General features: G+C 41.8%; 1 protein-coding gene and 1 non-coding gene across 6 annotated transcripts in view; both read left to right on the plus strand.

Annotated features, from left to right (window-relative positions):
* Window positions 1-14,063, plus strand: part of MKX (mohawk homeobox) — a 69,645-nt gene extending 55,582 nt beyond the window's left edge. For 4 of the 5 annotated variants that reach the window (XM_070472175.1, XM_070472176.1, XM_070472178.1 and 1 more), the window contains exons 6-7: window positions 11,380-11,413; window positions 11,519-14,063. In XM_070472175.1, the coding sequence (XP_070328276.1) occupies window positions 11,380-11,413; window positions 11,519-11,705 (221 nt within the window). In that variant the 3' untranslated portion in view covers window positions 11,706-14,063. The remainder of the gene's footprint in view (window positions 1-11,379; window positions 11,414-11,518) is intronic. The other variant, XM_070472179.1, reaches the window with a different exon arrangement.
* Window positions 14,064-20,614: 6,551 nt separating this feature from the next.
* TRNAF-GAA (transfer RNA phenylalanine (anticodon GAA)) lies at window positions 20,615-20,686 on the plus strand. The gene has a single exon. It is a non-coding gene; the product is annotated as a tRNA-Phe (tRNA).
* The last annotated feature ends 435 nt before the right edge of the window (window positions 20,687-21,121 follow it).

Genomic DNA, 21,121 nt, shown 5'->3' on the forward strand with positions numbered 1-21,121 from the left:
TATTCAGCTATATATTTACTAAACATCAACCTTCTAGAACTATGGTGTGGCAGCCACACCCATGGCTGTTTTGCATTGTTGCAAAACTTGGTGAATGAATGTCAATGTCATCACCTTGGGACAAAACTAAAATTTAGCCAGGAATCAGAGTAAGTCTACCCTGTTTTTAGAACTAGTAGCCCAACTTGCATGTAAAAGAGAGCACTTTTATAAACAATTAATGCTCCTTGTAACACACAGGCACACACAGAAGTTATTCATGTGTAATTAGGAAGTCATTTTCTGAGATTTTGGCTGAAAACGTCACTTTCATGGATGAAACATTTGGGTGACATCTCCAGTATTCCCCTTGAGAAAACGAAGTAACAAAATCCATTAGACACTTAAAGTCAGTGGATATTCTTTAATGTGGCTCCAGTGTTCTCTGTCTTGGCATGTTACCGTACTTTGGCACAAAATAGCATCAGAAAAGCCATTTTGTCTTTGAAGATGATAGATTCTGCACACTTAATCCATTAATCTAGGCTGATGGGCTTTGCCCAGAGTTAAAATATGTCATCTTACATAATGGTTTTCATATCAAATCTCTGAACAATACTAGTTTTTCTAGTGACTACATTCAACCTCTCCGAGAGGTTAATTTTTACAAGCATTTATGTATCAATAGTTCTTGGTATATATGCTTAAGCTTTCTTGTAAGTAGTCTTAGAAAATATGAAATCGCACAGTCCTCATAACAACCCCGAGTCTAATGTGATTAGCCCCACTTTCTAGGTGAGAAGGAGCACAGAGTGGTCAAGCCAATGGCAGACTGTCACACAGGCAATCAGGGGTGGAGCAGAGATCCAACTCCAGCCTCTGGTTCTAGGGTCTGGGCTCCACCCACTGCCCCACACTGCCTCAGTACTTCACACCAGACCACCCTCAGAGTTAGTAACGAGGTGCTAAGAATAGAAATGAGAATACTTAACATTTCCAGAACCCCTTTCTGGTTACTTACCAACAATTTCCTCCCCAGAGACTACATTCTGATCTTCAAAGTGAAATTTCAGACTGAAGGTTTTCAACTTTGGGAAGGTGGAGCCTTTGAGATCACAGAGGAGCCATCTTGGTAATGGGACCACGCAGAGTAATTTAGGATTGAGGACATTTAATATCTTTAGTGGGAAAGATGGAAAGTAGAGTTGAGACATTCTAATTGGGTGGTACTGTGCATATTTGAAAAGTTACTTTCAAGTTGCAAATCCCACTTCCTATGCCTTTAGTCCTCTAGTCCAGACTGATGAGGTCAAAATAACTGTGTGTTTTACCAGAACAAAGGTTCAGCTCATAATTAACAAGGAGGCCCTCTGCCTAGTCAGAAAAGTCACAGGAAGGCTCTGTAGCCCCCTAACTGATAAGGAGCCCACAACATTTACAGGTTTATCCACAGGCACGTGTGCTCCCCAGAACAAGGAAGGTGTCCTGCTCTTGTTCATGCAACTCTAACCTATCCTGAAAGCTCCCCCCTCTTCACTATTGGTCTAGACTAGAGGGGTGTGGTTTCTACTGTTTTAGTTTCTAGGAGGAGATAGAGAGCAGGCTGGATTGACAGAAAGGCAGCTGAAGGTGGGGACCCTGTGGATGCAGGCCATCTGGGCACCGTTAGCTGTAGTGCGGGGCCAGCCCACATGAGAGGTAACAGGAAGGAGAAGAATCCTCAGCCAGATGGTGGAAGTCATGGCTGGAGGAAACACTGGCTTAATTTTTGGAAAAGATTTTTCTCTAAACTCAAATAATTTTGGAAGCCACTCATTCTTTAAGGCCCCAGGATAAATAATGTAGCTAGTATATTGCAAAAGGGAAAAAAAAAAATACCACTTCCATCCATGAAGCTGAGATGGGTTTCATTTTATAATTTTCACTATTCCAAAGGGCTTCCCTTGTGGCTCAGCTGGTAAAGAATCTGCCTGCAATGTGGGAGACCTGGGTTTGATCCCTGGGTTGGGAAGATCCCTTGGAGAAAGGAAAAGCTACCCACGCCAGTATTCTGACCTGGAGAATTCCATGGACTGTATAGTCCATGAGGTCGCAAAGAGTCAGACACGACAGAGCGACTTTCACTTCACTTCACTTCAGTATTCCAAAAAGCTTCATAATCCTTCCATGAGCAATAGCCTTGATAGTCACGGAGTTTTCGTGGCAGTCTTCTCCTGTCATGCTGAACTTTTAAAGTGCAATTCACTTTTGGTCTGTGGTGCTGGAAAAAAAGCAGCTGAATCATCAACAGATAAATGTTACAGGTTGTTGGATAGATTTTTTTCCCTTCCTTTTTGGGCAGAATCACTCAGGATGATTTATCTTTACTCATTCAAAAGCTCTCACTACGCCTAAAGAGAGGATAACCACAAACATTTCCTCTGAAAGTGATGCAGTAACAGCTGTCTGGCAGTTGCTTAGCAGTTATTCCCTCCTGGTGATGCAAGGGGGATCATAGAACAGAGGCCCCTGGGGCCAAAGGCTGGTCCAGTCCCTGGCCTGTGGAGGTGAAGGGCGGGGCAAGTGAGCAAAGCTGCTTCTGTATTTACAGCCATTCCCCATGGCTTGGCATTACCTGAGCTCTGCCTCCAGTTAGATCAGGGATGGCATTAGAGTCTCATAGGAATGCAAACCCTACTATGAACTACACATGCGAGGGAGCTAGGTTGTTGTTGCTGTTCAGTTGCTTAGTCATGTCCGATTCTTTGCGACCCCATGGACTGCAGCACACCAGGTTTCCCTGTCCTTCACTATCTCCCGGAGTTTGCTCAAACTCATGTCCATTGAGTTGGTGATGCTATCCAACCATCTCATCCTCTGTCGCCCTCTTCTCTTTCTGTCCTCCGTCTTCGCCAGCATCAGGGTCTTTACAAAGTCAGGTGGCCAAAGTATTGGAGCTTCAGCATTAGTCCTTCCAGTTGAATAGTCAGGGTTGATTTCTTTTAGGATTAACTGGTTTGATCTCCTTGCTGTCCAAGGGACTCTCAAGAGTCTTCTCCAACACTGCAGTTCAAAAGCATCAATTTTTGGTGCTCAGCCTTCTTTATGGTCCAACTCTCACATCCATACATAACTACTGGAAAAATCATAGCTTTGACTAGACGGACCTTTGTCGGCAAAGTGATTGCATGCTCCTTATGAGAATCATCCTGAAACCATCGCTGTCACACACCAGTCCGTGGAAAAAATTGTTAACCATGAAACCATTCCCTGGAGCCAAAAAGGTTGGGGACCACTGATGCTGGGGAGTGTCACTCTAATTTAAAGTGCAAGGGTGGGGCTTCCTGGTCGCTGAATGGTAAAGAATCTTCCTGCCAATGCAAGAAACATGACAGGAGATCCCACATGCCTTGGGGCAACTGAACCCCTTTGCCACTCCTGAGGCCATGTGTCCTAGAGCCCATGTTTCGAAACTAGAGAAGCTACCGTAGTGAGAAGCGTGAGCACTTCTGCTGGAGGGGAGTCCCCACTTACTGCAACTGGAGAAAAGCCTATGCAGCAATGAAGACCCAGCCCAGCCAATAAATAAAATTATTAAGTGCAAGGATGAGCTCAACAGAGATTTAGGTTTCCTATTCTGTGATTTGGACCAATTTGTTTTTTAATATTACAGATTAAATAATAAGGAAGGGGATAAGCCTTTTTGAGGTCTTCCCTGTAGCTCAAATGGTAAAGAGTTTGCCTGCAATTCAGGCTACCTGGGTTTGAACCCTGGGTCAGGAAGATCCTCTGGAAAAGGAAATGTCAACCCACTCCAGTAGTCTTGCCTAGAGAATCCCATGGACAGAGGAGACTGGTGGGCTACAGTCCATGGGGTCGCAATGAGTCGGACATGACTGAACAACTAACGCTACATCAAGTCTTTTTTTTTTGGTGGGGGGTATCTCTATGGTCTAAAATACTAGCAAAATGTACAGAAAAGATGTTGAATAGGTTTTTAATAGGCTTTCTATGTAAACAATGCTTTTGACCTTGCCATAGTCTTTGAAGGTGGCTTTATCAGCCAGGATTGCTTAAATGATGAAATGCTGCTGCTGCTGCTGCGTCACTTCAGTCGTGTCCGACTCTGTGCGACCCCATAGACGGCAGCCCACCAGGCTCCTCTGTCCACAGGATTCTCCAGGCAAGAACACTGGAGTGGGTTGCCATTTCCTGATGAAATGCTAGTAATGTTATATTAACAGTAGCCCCTTCTTATAACAGTCAAGATTCTCAATATCCAAGTTTAAACTGAGTGAAGCTAGATTTTGAATTTTTTAAAGCTGTTTCTTTTTCACAGGTTCAAATATGAAAAACAAATACTGCCACATCAGGGTAGGCCAGGTGATAGATTATTATCTTATTTGTTAGCAAAAGGGTAAGGAAAAGGTAGAAGTTGAGTGAAAAAGCAAGTTCTAAAACATATACAAAATGACTCTCTTTTTTAGAAAATGTATATACACTTATTTTGGGAGGCTATTCATCCAAATATTAATTTGAGTTATCCCTAAACTGCCCTCGATTTTCTCTTTTCCACTTTTTCCTGGATTTTCTGCAGCAAACCTACATGACTTTCTTATTAGAGAACAACAAGAAATGCTACTTTTATTTTTTTTTAATGTTTATTTTCTAAGATTTTTTTTGATGGGCACCATTTTTAAAGTCTTTATTGAACTTCTTACAATATTGCTTCTGTTTTATGTTTTGTTTTTCTTTTTTGGCCGGAAGCATGTGGGATCTTAGCTCACCTACCCAGGATCGAACTCACACCCTCTGCCTTGGAAAGCGAAGTCTTAACCATTGGACCTCCAGGGAAGTCCCCAAATTCTGTTTTTAAAAGTAAATAAATGTAGAGTTACAGTGGAAACAGTCTGCCGGGTGTGTGAACCCAGCCCAGACCTAGTGCCTAGGGAAGTAGAGACAGACAGGACAAGGGGAATGGGGATCTATTATGAGATCCTGCAAATTTGGAGCAATCAGTATTTCGGAATCTTAGTGAGGCTTCATATCTGGCCAATTCCCCAAGAGTCTCATTCTTTATCTCCTCTGTGCCAAGTATGTAAATAACTCCAGAGATGGATTCGGGTGGTGTGCCAGGGGCCCTCTGGACTCTGAGGTGAGAAGCACTAGGCCTAGCTATCCACCCCTGCTCTCTCCAGCAGTGGCCCCCAAACCAACCAAGGGTGAGAGGGTACAGATGTCAAGCATCTGGAGCTCTCTCTCCACCTTAATTTAGGAAAACATACAATGGATGGATGACTCAGATCACTTAATTAAAAATACTCAGGTTCTTAGACGTAATTTTATTTACTTTTCCTTGGTGTGAGTAGTCTTTGGGGAAACATTTTAAGACATTCCTAACGTTAGGACTTAACTGATTAAATTTGAAAACCATCTCAGCGCAAAAGCTTTGGCCCTATTTTTGTCTCTTTTTATGACCAGAAATATTACCTCAGGAATATATATTTCAGAGTTAATATTTCTGAACCATGTTTCTCAAACTTGAATGGACAGTCTGCCTACAGGGCTTTGTGCTTGCACGACTCCGAGGTGCGGTAGGGCTGAATTTCCTTTATAATTGATTCTCTGCTTAACTTTATAAGGAAACACATGTCCAAACTGAGGATAGCCCCATTTTAAGTTTCAACATGGTTTGGGTTTTACAGCATCCAAGATTTTCCTAACTACGCAAGTCTTTTTTTTTTTTTTTCTTTTTCATTCCTTTTCTTTTTTGGTCTTAAAACACGCTCTTTTGGCTGGTTCAGTAAGTTGTTCCTGCCAACCAGTTGCTTTTATGGTAATTGACAGCGTAGCTGATTTTTGGAACCTGAGGATCTAAAAAGGCATTTTAGCTCAGACGTGGGAGAGGCTGAGCCAAGCTACTTTGCAGAGTAGGAGATAGGCTGAGCTGAATGTAGGACACGGATAGACCTTGGGCCTGTGCATGGTAATTAGCGGCAGGGAAACGCCTGCTCTGGCTCAGACTGCCTCTTTTCAGCAGCGTTCAGAGCCCTTCCTTCTCCTGTCAGATCCTTCCTTGAGCTACTGGGTGCCACTCCTGGAGGAGGGCCGGGGAGACCGCCCATCTGCTGCAGTGGCGTTGAGTGGGCGGGGGCGGGGAGCTGTTCAGAAACCCACCCTTCCTCAAGTCCTGATGATCGGCTGAAAAGACGCAAAGCCATTGAACCAGATAACTGCCAGCCGGTTTATACTTCAAAGGAAAAGAGCATGTGAAAAAAAAAAATTCACATTTACACAATTATTTCATAGAATGAGCGAGTTGTGCATTTTTTGAACTCCCCTCAGATGATCTAGGGCATTTCCCCAGATTTTTTCTCAGCACAAGGAATAGGGGGGAAAGAAAAGTCTCCCCAAACTGCCAGATCTTTATAGTTCTTTGCTTTCCTACAAAAGCACGAATGTTTCAGAGTAAAAGGGCCCCTGTTTGCTGTCTTCCCCTGGCTGCTTCCTCTGGGAACTGCGCCTCCGAGGGGGCGGGAGTGGGGAGTTGGGGGGGTGTCTCTCAGATGCATAATAACCAGTACTAAGAAAAGCACACCCTTCTAACACCAGTGTATGTTCTGTACTAAAACCCGGGCACAGAGACCATGCCCCCTCCCCCCCTGCCCCCCCAAAGCCGTCATAGTCAACTTTTCCTTCTTGGTTTGAAATCTTCGACCTTGAACTTTGTTACACGCTGTTTTAACACTGGGCTGATACAGAAGCAAACTGTTTCTTTTCATTCCATTTTTATGAAGCTTTTTCTTCTGTGGTTGGGAAAGAAACCTGAACCCATACCTAATGCCGCTAAGTGCCCATCTGCCCTGGAAATAAAGCACAGGAATCCTCTTTGTTGCAAGAACATTGTGAAAATTCCTGAAACTAATGAAGAACTCCCAAATGGGCATGGGGTCTCTGTGCTTACACTTTGAAGTGTATTTGCATAAGCACCAAACTGTAAAACACATAGATCCCAAGAGTAAGCAGAGTTTTATGGTTTCACTGTTGGCCGGGGTCAAGGTGTTTCTTGGTGGAATGGTTCCAGCAAGCAGTCACGAAGTTAGGGAGTGCTTGCCGTGTCTAGCTGGCCAGGGGGCCGAGGAGGTTCTCCGTGGACCTTCACAGGGACGTCTGTGTCTTCCTTGCATGTGCAGTCGGCAGCCACCTGCTTCCTTCCTGTCCTCTGCTCTATAACCACTCTCTGTTGACAGTCCAGGTGGGGAATCTGTTTCTGTACATTCGAGAGAGCTCCATCCCTGAGCCAGAAGACAAGTCACGTGGTCTTTTCTAAATTAGGTTGTGTTATCTCCCTAACGTTATTTAGGGAATCATGAACCTTACTCTGCGTTGGCCAAGACTTTCCATTTAATAAATATCTCCAAAACCTATTGTTTCTTTTTGGCAACAGAATGGTTCCAATTTGTGGACAAAAGTGAGCAAAGGCTAACCCACTTCTTTATTCTCTCTCTCTCTCTGTAAAATGTCCAATGTTGTTAGCTTTTCTTGTCCTAAACAAAGGCATTGACTTATTCTCTGTTCTGGTCGTACCTTGTCTCTGTCATCATTGAGCAGATTTGCAGATAATAGCACCAAACAAGGAAAGACTTAACAGACAGCAGAGACTTGCTGTCCACACGCAGAGTTGTTCAGTCGCTTAGTCATGTCCGACTCTTGGTGACCCCATGGACTGCAGCACGCCAGGCTTCCCTGTCATTCTCCATCTCCCGGAGCTTGCTCAAACTCATGTCCATTGAGTTGGTGATGTCATCCAACTATCTCATCATCTGTTGCCCCATTCTCCTCCTTTTCCAGTGAGTCAGCTATTCGCATCAGGTGGCCAAAGTTACTAATGCCGAATAAGTGGACACAAAGTGCCTAGAATCACACTAGGAACATAGGACACAATCAGTAAGCTAGGATTATCACAGTTCTGTGAATTCAAAGTTGTCATTGTTTTTCTTCTTTTTACATGAGTAATATTCTAACTCCAAAATTATCAAGCAACAGAGGCCGTCCAAGCCGACCTTGCAGGGGCCAGAAGGTCCAGAAGGTGATCAAATGCTCATGGATCCACTTACTTTTCCAAACATGCCTTAAAACAAAAGGAAGCCAAAGGGTCTAACATTTATTGTTCCATTTGGGGCCAGACACATGTAGTCTCGGGCTTCCCTGGTGCTCAGATAGTAAAGAACCACCTGGGTAATATCCCTGGGTTGGGAAGAACCCATGGAGGAGGGCATGGCAACCCACTCCAGTATTCTTGCTTGGAGAATCCCATGGACAGAGGAGCTCAGCGGGCTACAGCCCATGGGGTCACAAAGAGTCAGACAAGACTTAGGGATTAAGCACAGCACAGCAGCACACATAGTCTCATTTAGTTACTTATTAGTTTCATTTATTTTAACGACCTTGTCATTTATTCACTAAGTGCTTTTGTTTCGCTTGGTGTCTTCCATTTTCTTTTTTTCGGTATGGGGGTGAGGTGGGCCTTGAGGAAGAGGTTGTGCAAAGAGCTCACGGTGACCGTTATTGTCTCAGGTCTTCACTGCACAGCCTGACTCATGATGTGTGAACACATTTCATTGACTCTTTTCTGAAGGCATCAAAGTTTAGCTACTATGTTGACGTGGCCGCGTTGCTAGTTTCTCTTCCCTCTCATCCCTGGAAGTGCTGCCATGGCTGGGCTAAATCATGATCGTGTTCATACTTTTCCTCCCAGGTCTCTCCTGGTTCCACGACTGTCTGGGAGCCCAGGGCTGGACATTAGCATGCATGGCCTAACTAGCCTTGAGCATTGCAGAGGAAAAAATGGCCTTCAGAAATACTGGGTTAGGAGAGAAGAAGGAAAGGAGAGGACTGGGAGTAGGAAAAAGCTTTCCAGAAACCATGGAGCTCAGAGACCACTGTGAGCAAATGCCATGTTTCTTGTGCTTCTCGTGTGCAGCACAGCGCCTCCTGCAGCTTCTTGGTTGCAGTGGTGGTTGTTGATGACAGTGACTTTACTGTATTTTGGGGTCTCTAAAGCTAGTGGATGTGATGGAATTCCAGTTGAGCTATTTCAAATCCTGAAAGATGATGCTGTGAAAGTGTTGCACTCAATATGTCAGCAAATTTGGAAAACTCAGCAGTGGTCACAGGACTGGAAAAGGTCAGTTTTCATTCCAGTCCCAAAGAAAGGCAATGCCAAAGAATGCTCAAACTGCCGCACAATTGCACTCGTCTCATACGCTAGTAAAGTAATGCTCAAAATTCTCCAAACCAGGCTTCAGCAGTATGTGAACTGTGAACTTCCAGATGTTCAAGTTGGTTTTAGAAAAGGCAGAGGAACCAGAAATCAAATTGCCAACATCCATCGGATCATCGAAAAAGCAAGAGAGTTCCAGAAAAACATCTATTTCTGCTTTATTGACTATGCCAAAGCCTTTGACTGTGTGGATCACAATAAACTGTGGAAAATTCTGAAAGAGATGGGCATACCAGAGCAGCTGACCTGTCTCTTAAGAAACCTGTATGCAAGTTAGGAAGCAACGGTCAGAACTTGGCATGCAACAACAGACTGGTTCCAAATAGGAAAAGGAGTACATCAAGGCTGTATATTGTCACCCTGCCTATTTAACTTATATGCAGAGTACATCATGAGAAATGCTGCTGGGCTGGAAGAAGCACAAGCTGGAATCAAGATTGCCGGGAGAAATATCAATAACCTCAGATATGCAGATGACACCATCCTTATAGCAGAAAGTGAAGAAGAACTAAAGAGCCTCTTGATGAAAGTGAAAAAGGAGAGTGAAAAAGTTGGCTTAAAGCTCAACATTCAGAAAACTAAGATCATGGCATCTGGTCTCATCACTTCATGGGAAATAGATGGGGAAACAGTGGAAACAGTGTCAGACTTTATTTTGGGGAGCTCCAAAATCACTGCAGTTGGTGATTGCAGCCATGAAATTAAAAGTCACTTACTCCTTGGAAGGAAAGTTATGACCAACCTAGACAGCATATTAAAAAGCAGAGACATTACTTTGCCAACAAATGTCCATCTAGTCAAGCCTATGGTTTTTCCAGTGGTCATGTATGGATGTGAGAGTTGGACTGTGAAGAAAGCTGAGCGCCGAAGAATTGATGCTTTTGAACTGTGGTGTTGGAGAAGACTCTTGAGAGTCCCTTGGACTGCAAGGAGATCCAACCAGTCCATCCTAAAGGAGATCAGTCCTGGGTGTTCATTGGCAGGACTGATGCTGAAGCTGAAACTCCAATCCTTTGGCCACCTCATGTGAAGAGCTAAGTCATTGGCAAAGACCCTGACACTGGGAGGGATTGAGGGCAGGAGGAGAAGGGGACAACAGAGGATGAGATGGTTGGATGGCATCACCGACTCGATGGGTATGAGTTTGAGTAAACTCTGGGAGTTGGTGATGGGCAGGGAGGCCCGGTGTGCTGCGTTTCATGGGGTTGCAAAGAGTCGGACGCGACTAAACGACTGAACTGAATTGGACTGAAGGCTGATGGGGAGTTCCAACCCCATTCTTTGTTCTTCCCCCCCTTCTTTACCCTCTGGAATCTTTCCCTCCAGCATGTCTGTTTTTGTGTTCCCAATATCTCAGTTCTTTTGGCCAAAGGAGTTCCCCTAGAGAGGCTTAATCCAGACCAGGAACCCATTTCATCCTCCTTTGTAATAATGTGGTTTTGATAGACATGCATGTTCTGAGTGAAGGAGCCAATCTAAACCAAAGGTGAAAATGCATGAGCAGAGGCAACACCCTAACCTTCATTCCCTGCAGTGGAGGATGCAGGGCTCATGCGGACCTTACACACCAGAGCTGCTTGTTCTAATGCACCAGGAATTCCAGGTTGCTGTCAGCATTGGGTCATTTGTTCATCTGCTGACTCGCCAGAGGGGACTGTTTGCCAGTCTTTTTCCCGAGATGAGGTTTGATTTCCAGGCAGCCATAGAGTATTGAGCTACAGGCACCCTGAAAGTCATCCAGGAACCCCTATTTTATAGTTCAGGCTCTCCGGGTGGCTCAGTGGTAAAGAATCCTCCTGTCAATGCAGGAGAAGGGAGTTTGATGCCTGATCCGGGAAGATCCCACATGCTGTGGAGCAACTAAGTCTATGTGCCACAACTGTTGAGCCTGCACTCTAGAGTCCGGGAGCTACAACTCCCGAGCCTATGCACTACAGCTACTGAAGCCTGAGTGTGTTAGAGCCTGTGCTCTGCAACCACAGAGGCCACCCCGTAAAAGCCTGTGCACCGCAACCAGAGAAAAAGCCCAAGCAGCCACAACGATCCAACACAGCCCAAAATAAGCAAATACTGGTGGTGGTTTTTTCTTTTTTTTTGGAAAAAAAAAAAAGTAATCCAATTTTTGCTTTTCTTTACAGACACTCTGGAAAATGGATCTAGTAAGGGTGACAGGTGAGTGGTATGGTTTTATTTGCCATCCGTACTTTTCAGTGATGATCTTTTCTACGTACGCCGCTGTGAGTTTGATCATTTTCTTTCTGTTCTGCTTAAATCCAGTGCAGCTACTAGAAAGGGACCGAGCAAGGATGACACGTACTGGAAGGAGATCAATGCAGCCATGGCCTTAACCAATCTCGCGCAGGGAAAGGACAAGCCGCAGGGGACCACCAGCTGCATCATCCAGAAGTCGTCCCACATTGCGGAAGTGAAGACCGTCAAAGTGCCCCTAGTTCCGCAGTTTTAAGAGTTTGTCACTTTTCAGATGGATGGCTGTTCTTCCCATCAGTGTTTTTTTTTTCATAAACCCTCATCCTAAGAGCTGGAGCAGGAGTGACAATGACTCCCTCTCAGACCTCTTCTTATTTTTAATCATCCTAAATGTATCATTTAGTTGCTTCTATAAAAGACATATAAATTATAAAACTCTACTTTAATCGAAAATATTAACTTATTTTATGTTACTCCAAGTATGCGTAAAATGTCTGTGTTGCCGATACAGTAAGTGCCTTGCTTCTTGAAAATAAGTTACAACGTGGGCACAGCAGAGCAGCAGTGCCTCAAAATAATAGCACCACAATGCTTACTAAACTGTGAGCTTCCTTCTGGATGGACCTGCCTCCCATGCCAGGACTGAAACCAAAACTGCTGAACACCTTGAAATGTGTTCACTAGTTCACATGTTAAAGCTTGGAAATCTCTTCAGCCCAAATGAAATGTTCCTTAAAAAAAAAAAATATGCAGTATTTAAAATTGTTCAATGTCCTTTGCAGAGTGACAGTGAGAATTTTATGCATGTATCCTGCCTGGATATCTGGTAGGTTACAAACTTCCGAAAGGAAAGGCTTGGGAATCACATAATGTTCAAGGAAAATGGCAATGTATTCGATCAGAAAAATAAGTCTTTAAGCACTGCTGGAAAACGCCATGATGCTCTTTAGAATTGATTTGGATTTTTTTCTCAAGTTTTGCCGAAGTTTTCAAAAACTTCATTATCTAAGTAACTCAAAATTTTCCCGTGTAAAACTCAATTTATAATTTAGTTTTAAAACATAATCCCATTTGCATTAGAGTTCAGTGTTTTTTGTGATGGAAACTGTTTTTCATATGGAATAGCTCTTTTTCATATGGAAAACCCTCTTATTTGGTTCATTTCAAATCACAATTGCTGATGGGCAACTTACACTGCATTGAGAACAAGGCAATAAAGGAAATGGATCTCTGTGCATATACATATACACACAACATTGATTTTTAAATTTAAAACATATGGAAAACAAACATTGAACAGTCTCTGAATTTTGCCAAGTAGGACATTAAGATGAAATCATGCATTAAAATAAAGTACATTTTGTTTCTAAATTAGGCTATCATTGAGTGAGAATAATCAATATCAAGAAAGAAGATCTTTTTCAGTCAAATGTTAGTATTCTCATCAGCTTGGGGAGGCTTGAAGTTTGAATAAACAGAAGAGACGCCAAATATAACAGAGTATTTGTGCTCAGAGAAGTAAAAGGACTTTGACTCTTTTATGGTGGGATGTTTTTTCTGGGTATGTAATCTATTTTATAATTTTTTTTAAAAAAACTGGAAAGCATTTTTGTCAGTGTGAATGACAGCCAACAGTGCAGCCGCGTGGTGACATTTTTCTTTATTTTGCAAAATGCATTTAAAACCAAAGGCTGCTCTAGTTGATATATGGACAGTATCAGTCTTGATATAAATTGTAGGACACTTTTTCATGTAACATAACATTTGGGGGTTGGGTTTATTTAGTGTAATGAAAATAATTTGATATAAAAATATTTTGTATATATATATATTTTTACTTTGTTTTCTAAGTTGCTGTTTGCAGTAAGAGTAAGTGCAAAGCAAGATATGTAAGTTATGACTGTATGATCAGATGAAGTATGAGTTCTTTTGGTTTATAAGATCCTTAAATAGTTATTGATCCATGATAAAAACTTTGGAATCTTTATAGAACAATTTTGCCAAAATGTAATCATGTCAGTGAAAACTAAGGACAAGTACTTCACTCTTTTTCATACTATTATAAGTTATTCTGGTATTAAATATTTTAATAAAATTGTTTTTGTTTTTACATATTTCAGTTAGATAAATGGATGCTGGTTGCTCTTTTATTTAAATTAGCCATAATTGATTTTTACCACCTTTTCAAAAAGAATCAGCAAATTTGTTCTATGTTATAAACTATGGATGACAAGTCAATAAGGACAGCTCTTCACATGATTTTTTGTTTTTAAACATCAAAGCTTGGAGTCTGTCTATAAATACATCAAGACAGTTTTATAATTAGCACATCCTAGGCAGTATCTCCAGTTGCAATTACTTTTACTTTTTTTTTTTTCTTTTGCTGCTTTAATATTTTCTGGAAATGAAAGTCCTCCCCCCCAATCCTTTAAAAAAAAAAAAATCTTCAACAATGCTGAGTCAGCAGCTGAGACCCTAACTCATAATTTATGTTGTAGAGAAATAGAATTACCTCTATTCTTTGTTTTGCCATATGTAATCATTTTAATAAAATTAATAACTGCCAGGAGTTCTTGACAGATTTAAAATAAAAGTTAATTTCTAGACCTCACAATGATCATAAGAATGTTGTTTTCCTTTGAGAGCTGACCAGGTGGAGACAGAAGCAGAACAGAAGGGTCCATTATGTGCCAGAATTCTCCTAAGGTTGGTCAGGGATGTGACGTGGGAGCTTCACATTTGGATCAGGGTTGAATTTCATCACCTGAGACCACCGGAGATCACCACCAACCCACCTTTTAAGAGCTGAGGAAAAGAATGTATGATGCTCACTGTTAAAATACAGAACTTTAAAATGAACATTTTCATTAAATACCTTCCTCCGGTAGCTAATACAATATGCATTATTACTGCAAGCTGTGAGTTAGAGAGAACCTTGGCTTTGAGGATACACGGATCTGTGCCTGTATCCCAGCTCTGCCACTCACTACTGACAGGTCCAGACCCAGTCGGTCTCTGCTTCAGTTTCTTCATCTGCAAAGTGAGACCAATGAGTTATACCCTGTAGAGTGTGCCGCAAGGTTTAAAGGTAATATATGATATACCAAGTGCCTGCCACAGTGGGTACCTGTGTGCTGAGTCGCTTCAGTCGTGTTCAACTCTTGGCGACTTAACAGGTCTGCAGCCCACCAGGCTCCTCTGTCCATGGGATTCTCTAGGCAAGAATACTGGAGTGGGTTGCCATGCCCTCCTCCATGGGATCTTCCCAACCCAGAGACTGAACCCAGGTCTCATGCCTCCTTCACTGGCAGGCGAGTTCACAACTACCACCACCTGGGAAGCCCCCTATCACATTGTTTGGCAGTTAATAGATGCTCAATAAATGGAAGGTATTATTACATAATTTTAATTCCTCTCTATAGAACTTATGTGCAAGGAAATAGAAATATAAATGGAATACGAGATGTGGATAGTTTAATAAAGAACCTTGGGAAAGGAAAGCTCTCTGACATGGAAGATTGCAAGAAATAAAGTAGGTATCAAAATTAGGCCTTCTAGAAAGATCATTTTATTATCGTCACTTTGAACTTCCTGGAGAAAAGCTTAAAGTAGAACCAAGGTAGGAAGAACAGATGTGCCCATAGGAAACGCAGCGTGTGCTATGGCTTCCTTCATTCCGTCAACAAGAATTGCTTTCCCCTCTGTCTGTCCTGCTTGATCCTGTTCGAGACGACCAAGAACTCAAACTGCTGTCTACACTCTCTGTTCACTCCAAGTAGCGATGTTTAACAAACAGTGGCAACAGCCATGGTCTGCTTTTAAACTCATCCAGCTCAAAGGCATAACATCAGGCAAATAAACACAGAGAATAAAAGCAAGCTGCCCAGACACTTCTGTCTGCACCACTTGGGTCGGATACCTTGGAAGGCAGTGTGGGGTGGTGGTAAGAATCTGGGCTGCCACAGCCTGGCTTCGCCTTTTCGCTCCTCAGTGTCTTTTGGGAATAAGCATAAGCCTTCAGTACCCAGTGTTTACATCTATAAAATCTGATCTATGAAATTTACCTACCCCAAAGGTCTGTTATGAGGATTGAGTAAGACAGTGGATAAAAAAAGTGCTTTGCACACTGCATGGTACTGTACAAACGTTAATGATTATTAATGTGTTCCAGATGACTCTGAAAGGCCTAATATCCCATAATTTTTGGCAGAATAAATTGTGGTTTCCATGAAGCATATAGGAACCCTAGATTTTGAAAAGACTTGTTATGATCCACTATCTTTGGGCCTTTTTGAGCAGAAAGTGTCTTTTAGTCCTGTATTTCTTTGTCACAGTCATGATCTGAATTAGGTCACTGATTGTCACACTGCAGGGACAGAGTCCTGACCACCAATTCCTAGCTTTGAGACCCATCCTAGAGATGGACTGAAGATTTGGTTTGGGAGGTGTGTGCATTGGCCATAATAAAGTGAGAAAAATGAATTTCTGAGTTAGGAAAGACAAGCTGATGTGTTCTTACATCTTCACACAAATGCCTCCGTGGAAATTCATCCCATATAAAGATTATCTCAATAAGTATTCTGAAACAAATTTCAGCTCAAATTTCCAGTTTCTGGAAATTCACTCTGCAGTGAGCCTGATTCATGACTGTTAAATAAAATTTTTAATTCATATTTTAAAACATCATAGATGTAACTTATGCTAGTTGTAGAGACATTTAAGCTGTACAGAGGGACATAAGCATAAAAGCCCCACACCCTATCCCATGTCCCAAAGATAACCATGGTTCAAAACCATTTTGTGTATGCTTTCAGAAACTCTATGTACATGTACTTTTTCATCTTGTATGTTTTGTACTTGTACTTCTTCATCTTGTACTTCTTGCTATTAATGTATTCCTACTGCTTTGCAAAATTTTTTCCACTCCATCCTGTGTGAATACATATACAGTGCATGGGAACACGCTCAGTCACTTCAGCTGTGTCCAACTCTTTGTGACCCCGTGGACTGTAGCCCTCCAGGCTCTTCTGTCCGTGGGATTCTCCAAGCAAGAATGCTAGAGTGGGTTGCCATGCCCTCCTCCAAGGGATCTTCTTGACCCGAGGATCGAACCCGCATCTCCTGCAACTCCTACACTGCAGGTGGATTCTTCACCAACTGATCCACTGGGGAAGCCCATATATATATACTATGTGTAGATTTCCTTATTTTAAATGAATGCATAGAATTTGGTTTTGGGGTTATTAAGTTTATCTAACAAATACCCCTAAGGACTTTTGAGTTATTATAAACTAGTTTTAGTTATTATAAACTAGTGATATTCAAAGTGCTGTTTCACAGTAAGCTTTTACCAAAATACAAATCAATATACTGTTTTCTTAAGAAAGTCTTTCTATGAAAAAAAATTGTCACCTGAACTCTTAGTGCTCTTAAAAGTGAGATTGATCTGCATTCTGGCCTCTGATCTCCTGGCAGACAAATAACAAGCCATCTATAGATTACCATCATTATGCAAACCGTATTTGAATAGCTCTGTATTTGTGTATATATGTCTTCAGCCACTTAAGTGTGTTCAGTTGCTTAGTCGTGTCTGACTCTGAGACCCTGTAGACCGTAGCCCACCAGGCTCCTCTGTCCATGGGATTTTCCAGGCAAGAATACTGGAGTGGGTTGCCCTTTCCTCCTCCAGTAGATCTTCCTGACTGAAGGATTGAACCTACGTGTCCTGTGTCTCCTGCATTGGTAAGTGGATTCTTTAACACTGAGCCACCTAGGAAGCCCTCAGCCACTATACATCTGTTGAATAGATAACTAGATGTGGAATTAATGTCAAACAATAGGTACATTAAATTTTTGCTGTTCGTTGCCAAATTACCATTTTAAAGTTTTACCATTGTACACTTCTAACAATAGGGCATGAGTGTCCGTTTTCCTCCTCTTGATCAAAACATTGAATATTACTATGCTTTTCAATACTTGAGAATGTCACAAGTAAAAGTTAAATCATTGTTTTAATGATGAGAGACATTATGCATAAGCTTATTGGCCATTAGTATTTCTATTCAGTGAACTGCCTACCTGTCTGTCTGTTTTCCCTTTCTTTCTTTTGTCTTTGTGTATTTAAAACTTCATTACCATAACAGGAAGAGATGGCTGGACAGCATCATCAATGCAACGAACATGAACTTGGGCAAACTCTGGGAGATGGGATGGACAGGAAGGCCTGAGGTGCTGCTCTCCATGGGGTTGCAAAGAGTTGGACACGACTGAGCAACTGAACTGAACTGAAGATTGCCTTTGCTCCTTTGTCAAATACCAGTTCACTGTATTTGTGTGAGTCTGTTTCCGGGTTCTCTATTCTGTTGCTCTGTTGAATTTGTCTACTTTCAGCAACACTACACTGCCTTGATGACTGGAGCTGGATAGCAAGTCTTGAGGTCAGGTAGTGTCTATCCTCCCACTAAATTCTTCTTCAATGCTGTGTTGGCTATTCTGAGTCTTTTTGCTTCTATATATAAACTTTAGAATCAATTTGTCAATATCCACAACAGAACTTGGTGGGATTTTCCTGGGGATTGTATTGAATCTATAGATAAAATTGGGAAGAACTGACATCTTGACAATATTGAGTCTTTTCAATCATTAACATGGAACAAATTTTTTTACTTCTTCTTTGATCTTTGATTATGTTCATCAGAGTTTCGTGGTTTTCCTCATATAGATTTTATACATAGTTCATTAGATATACACATAAGTATTTAATTTTTAGAAGTGCCTAGCTCATTTTGAGTGCCAAAATATATTGCCAATAGAAGTAATAGTCAACATACAAAAATAAACCAGAAAGCTAATAGCAGAAAAGTTAGATGAATCTTTTTATAATCTAGGCACTAACTATGTATCAGGTATAAGTGCTCTTGTATATATAACGAATTTAACCCAGTGCTAGGAAGTAGGTATTATTATGATTCATATTTTACAGATGAGGAAGCTGAGGTTAAGTGTCTTGTCTAAGATTGTAGAGCTACTAAGCAGAAGAGTTTACCCAGAGTTTACCCAAACCCATGTCCACCAAGTCGGTGATGCCATCCAAACATCTCATCCTCTGTCATCCCCTTCTCCTCCTGCCCCCAATCCCTCCCAGCATCAGGGTCTTTGCCAGTGAGTCAACTCTTCACATGAGGTGGCCAAAGGATTGGAGTTTCAGCTTCAGCATCAGTCCTTCCAATGTACACCCAGAACTGATCTCCTTTAGGATGGACTGGTTGGATCTCCTTGCAGTCCAAGGGACGCTCAAGAGTCTTCTCCAACACCACAGTTCAAAAGCATCAATTCTTCGGCGCTCAGCTTTCTTCACAGTCCAACTCTCACATCCATACATGATCACTGGAGAAACCATAGACTTGACTAGATGGACATTTGTTGGCAAAGTAATGTCTCTGCTTTTTAATATGCTATCTAGGTTGGTCATAACTTTCCTTCCAAGGAGTAAGCGTCTTTTCATTTCATGGCTGCAGTCACCATCTGCAGTGATTTTGGAGCCCCCCAAAATAAAGTCTGACACTGTTTCCACTCTTTCCCCATCTATTTGCTGTGAAGTGATGGGACCGGATGCCATGATCTTAGTTTTCTGAATGTTGAGCTTTAAGCCAAATTTTCACTCTCCTTTTTCACTTACGTCAAGAGGCTCTTTAGTTCTTCTTCACTTTCTGCCATAAGGATGGTGTCATCGGCATATCTGAGGTTATTGATATTTCTCCTGGCAATCTTGATTCCAGCTTTTGCTTCCTCCAGCCCAGTGTTTCTCATGATGTACTCTGCATATAAGTTAAATAAGCAGGGTGACAATATACAACCTTGATGTACTCCTTTTCCTATTTGGAACCAGTCTGTTGTTGCATGTCAAGTTCTGACTGTTGCTTCCTGGCCTGCATACAGGTTTCTCAAGAGGCAGATCAGCTGGTCTGGTATGCCCATCTCTTTCAGAATTTTCCACAGTTTATTGTGATCCACACAGTCAAAGGCTTTGGCATAGTCAATAAAGCAGAAATAGATGTTTTTCTGGAACTCTCTTGCTTTTTCGATGATCCAATGGATATTGGCAATTTGATCTCTTGTTCCTCTGCCTTTTCTAAAACCAGCTTGAACATTTGGAAGTTCACAGTTCACGAATTGCTGAAGCCTGGTTTGGAGAATTTTGAGCATTACTTTACTAGCATGCGAGATGAGTGCAATTGTGTGGTAGTTTGAGCATTCTTTGGCATTGCCTTTCTTTGGGATTGGAATGAAAACTGACCAATGTAGTGGAGAAAAAACAGTCTTTTCAACAATTTGTGCTGGAAAAACTGGACATCCACATGCAAAGGAAAGAAAAAGAATCTAGACAGAACTTTTATGCATTCACCAAAATTAATTCTAAATGGATCACTGATCTAAATGTAAAATGTAAAACTATAAAACTCCTAGAAGATAATATAAGAGAAAACCTTGATGACCTTGGGTATGGTGATGACTTTTTAGATACATCAACAAAGACATGATACATTAAAAAAAATGCTAAACTGTACTTCATTAAAATTTAAAACTTCTGAAAAACAGTGCCAAGAGAATGAGAAGACAAGCCACAGACTGGGAGAAAGTATTTGCAAACAACACAGGATAAAAGACTCTTGTCCAAAGAACACAGAGAACTCTTAAGTTCAATAAGAAAACAACATGATTTAAAAATAAGCTAAAGATCTTAACAGACACCTCACCAAAGAAGATATACAGATGGCAAATGAGCATATGAAAAGATGCTTCACATCATATGCAATTAAAACCATAATGAGATACCACTACACACCCATCAGAATGGCCAAAACCAGAACAGTGACATCACCAAATGCTGGTATGTATGTGAAGCAACAGGAGCTCTCATCCATAGCTGGTGGGAATGCAAAATGGTGCAGTCAATCTGAAGACAATTTGGTGGTTCCTTATAAAACAAAACATATTCATACCATATGAATCCGTTATTGTGCTCCTTGATATATATCCAAAGAGGCTGAAACCTTGTCCACACAGAAACCTGCACATGGATGGTTATAGCAGTATTATTCATAATCACCCAAACTTGGAAGCAACAAAGAGGTTTTTTAGTAATTGGATAGATACATATCAGACTTCCTGGTAGCTCAGTTGGTAAAGAATCTGCCTGAAATGCAGGAGACCCTGGTTCAAATCCAGGGTTGGAAAGTTCCCCTGGAGAAAGGATAGGCTACTCAATCCGGTATTCTTGGGTGCTCTTGGTGGCTCAGATGGTAAAGAATCCACCTACAATGTGGGAGACATGGGTTTGATCCCTGGGTTGGGCCCTGGAGGAGGGCGTGGTACCCGCTCCAGTGGGGTGGAATCCACTGGGGAATCCTCATGGACAGAGGAGCCTGGTGGGCTACAGTCCATGGGGTCACAAAGAGTCAGACACAACTGAGCGACTAAGCACACAGATAAATATCATGTGGTACAGACAATGGAATATGGTTCAGCACTGAAAAGAAATGAACTATCAAGCTATGAAAAGACCTGGGAGTAAATTTAAATGCATATCACTAAGTGAAAGAAGTCAATCTGAAAAGGCAATATACTGTATTATTCCTACTGTATGACGTTCTGCAAAAGGCAAAACTACGG

The sequence above is a fragment of the Odocoileus virginianus genome, chromosome 9 (assembly GCF_023699985.2).
Source record: "Odocoileus virginianus isolate 20LAN1187 ecotype Illinois chromosome 9, Ovbor_1.2, whole genome shotgun sequence".
Classification (NCBI taxonomy): Eukaryota; Metazoa; Chordata; class Mammalia; order Artiodactyla; family Cervidae; genus Odocoileus; species Odocoileus virginianus.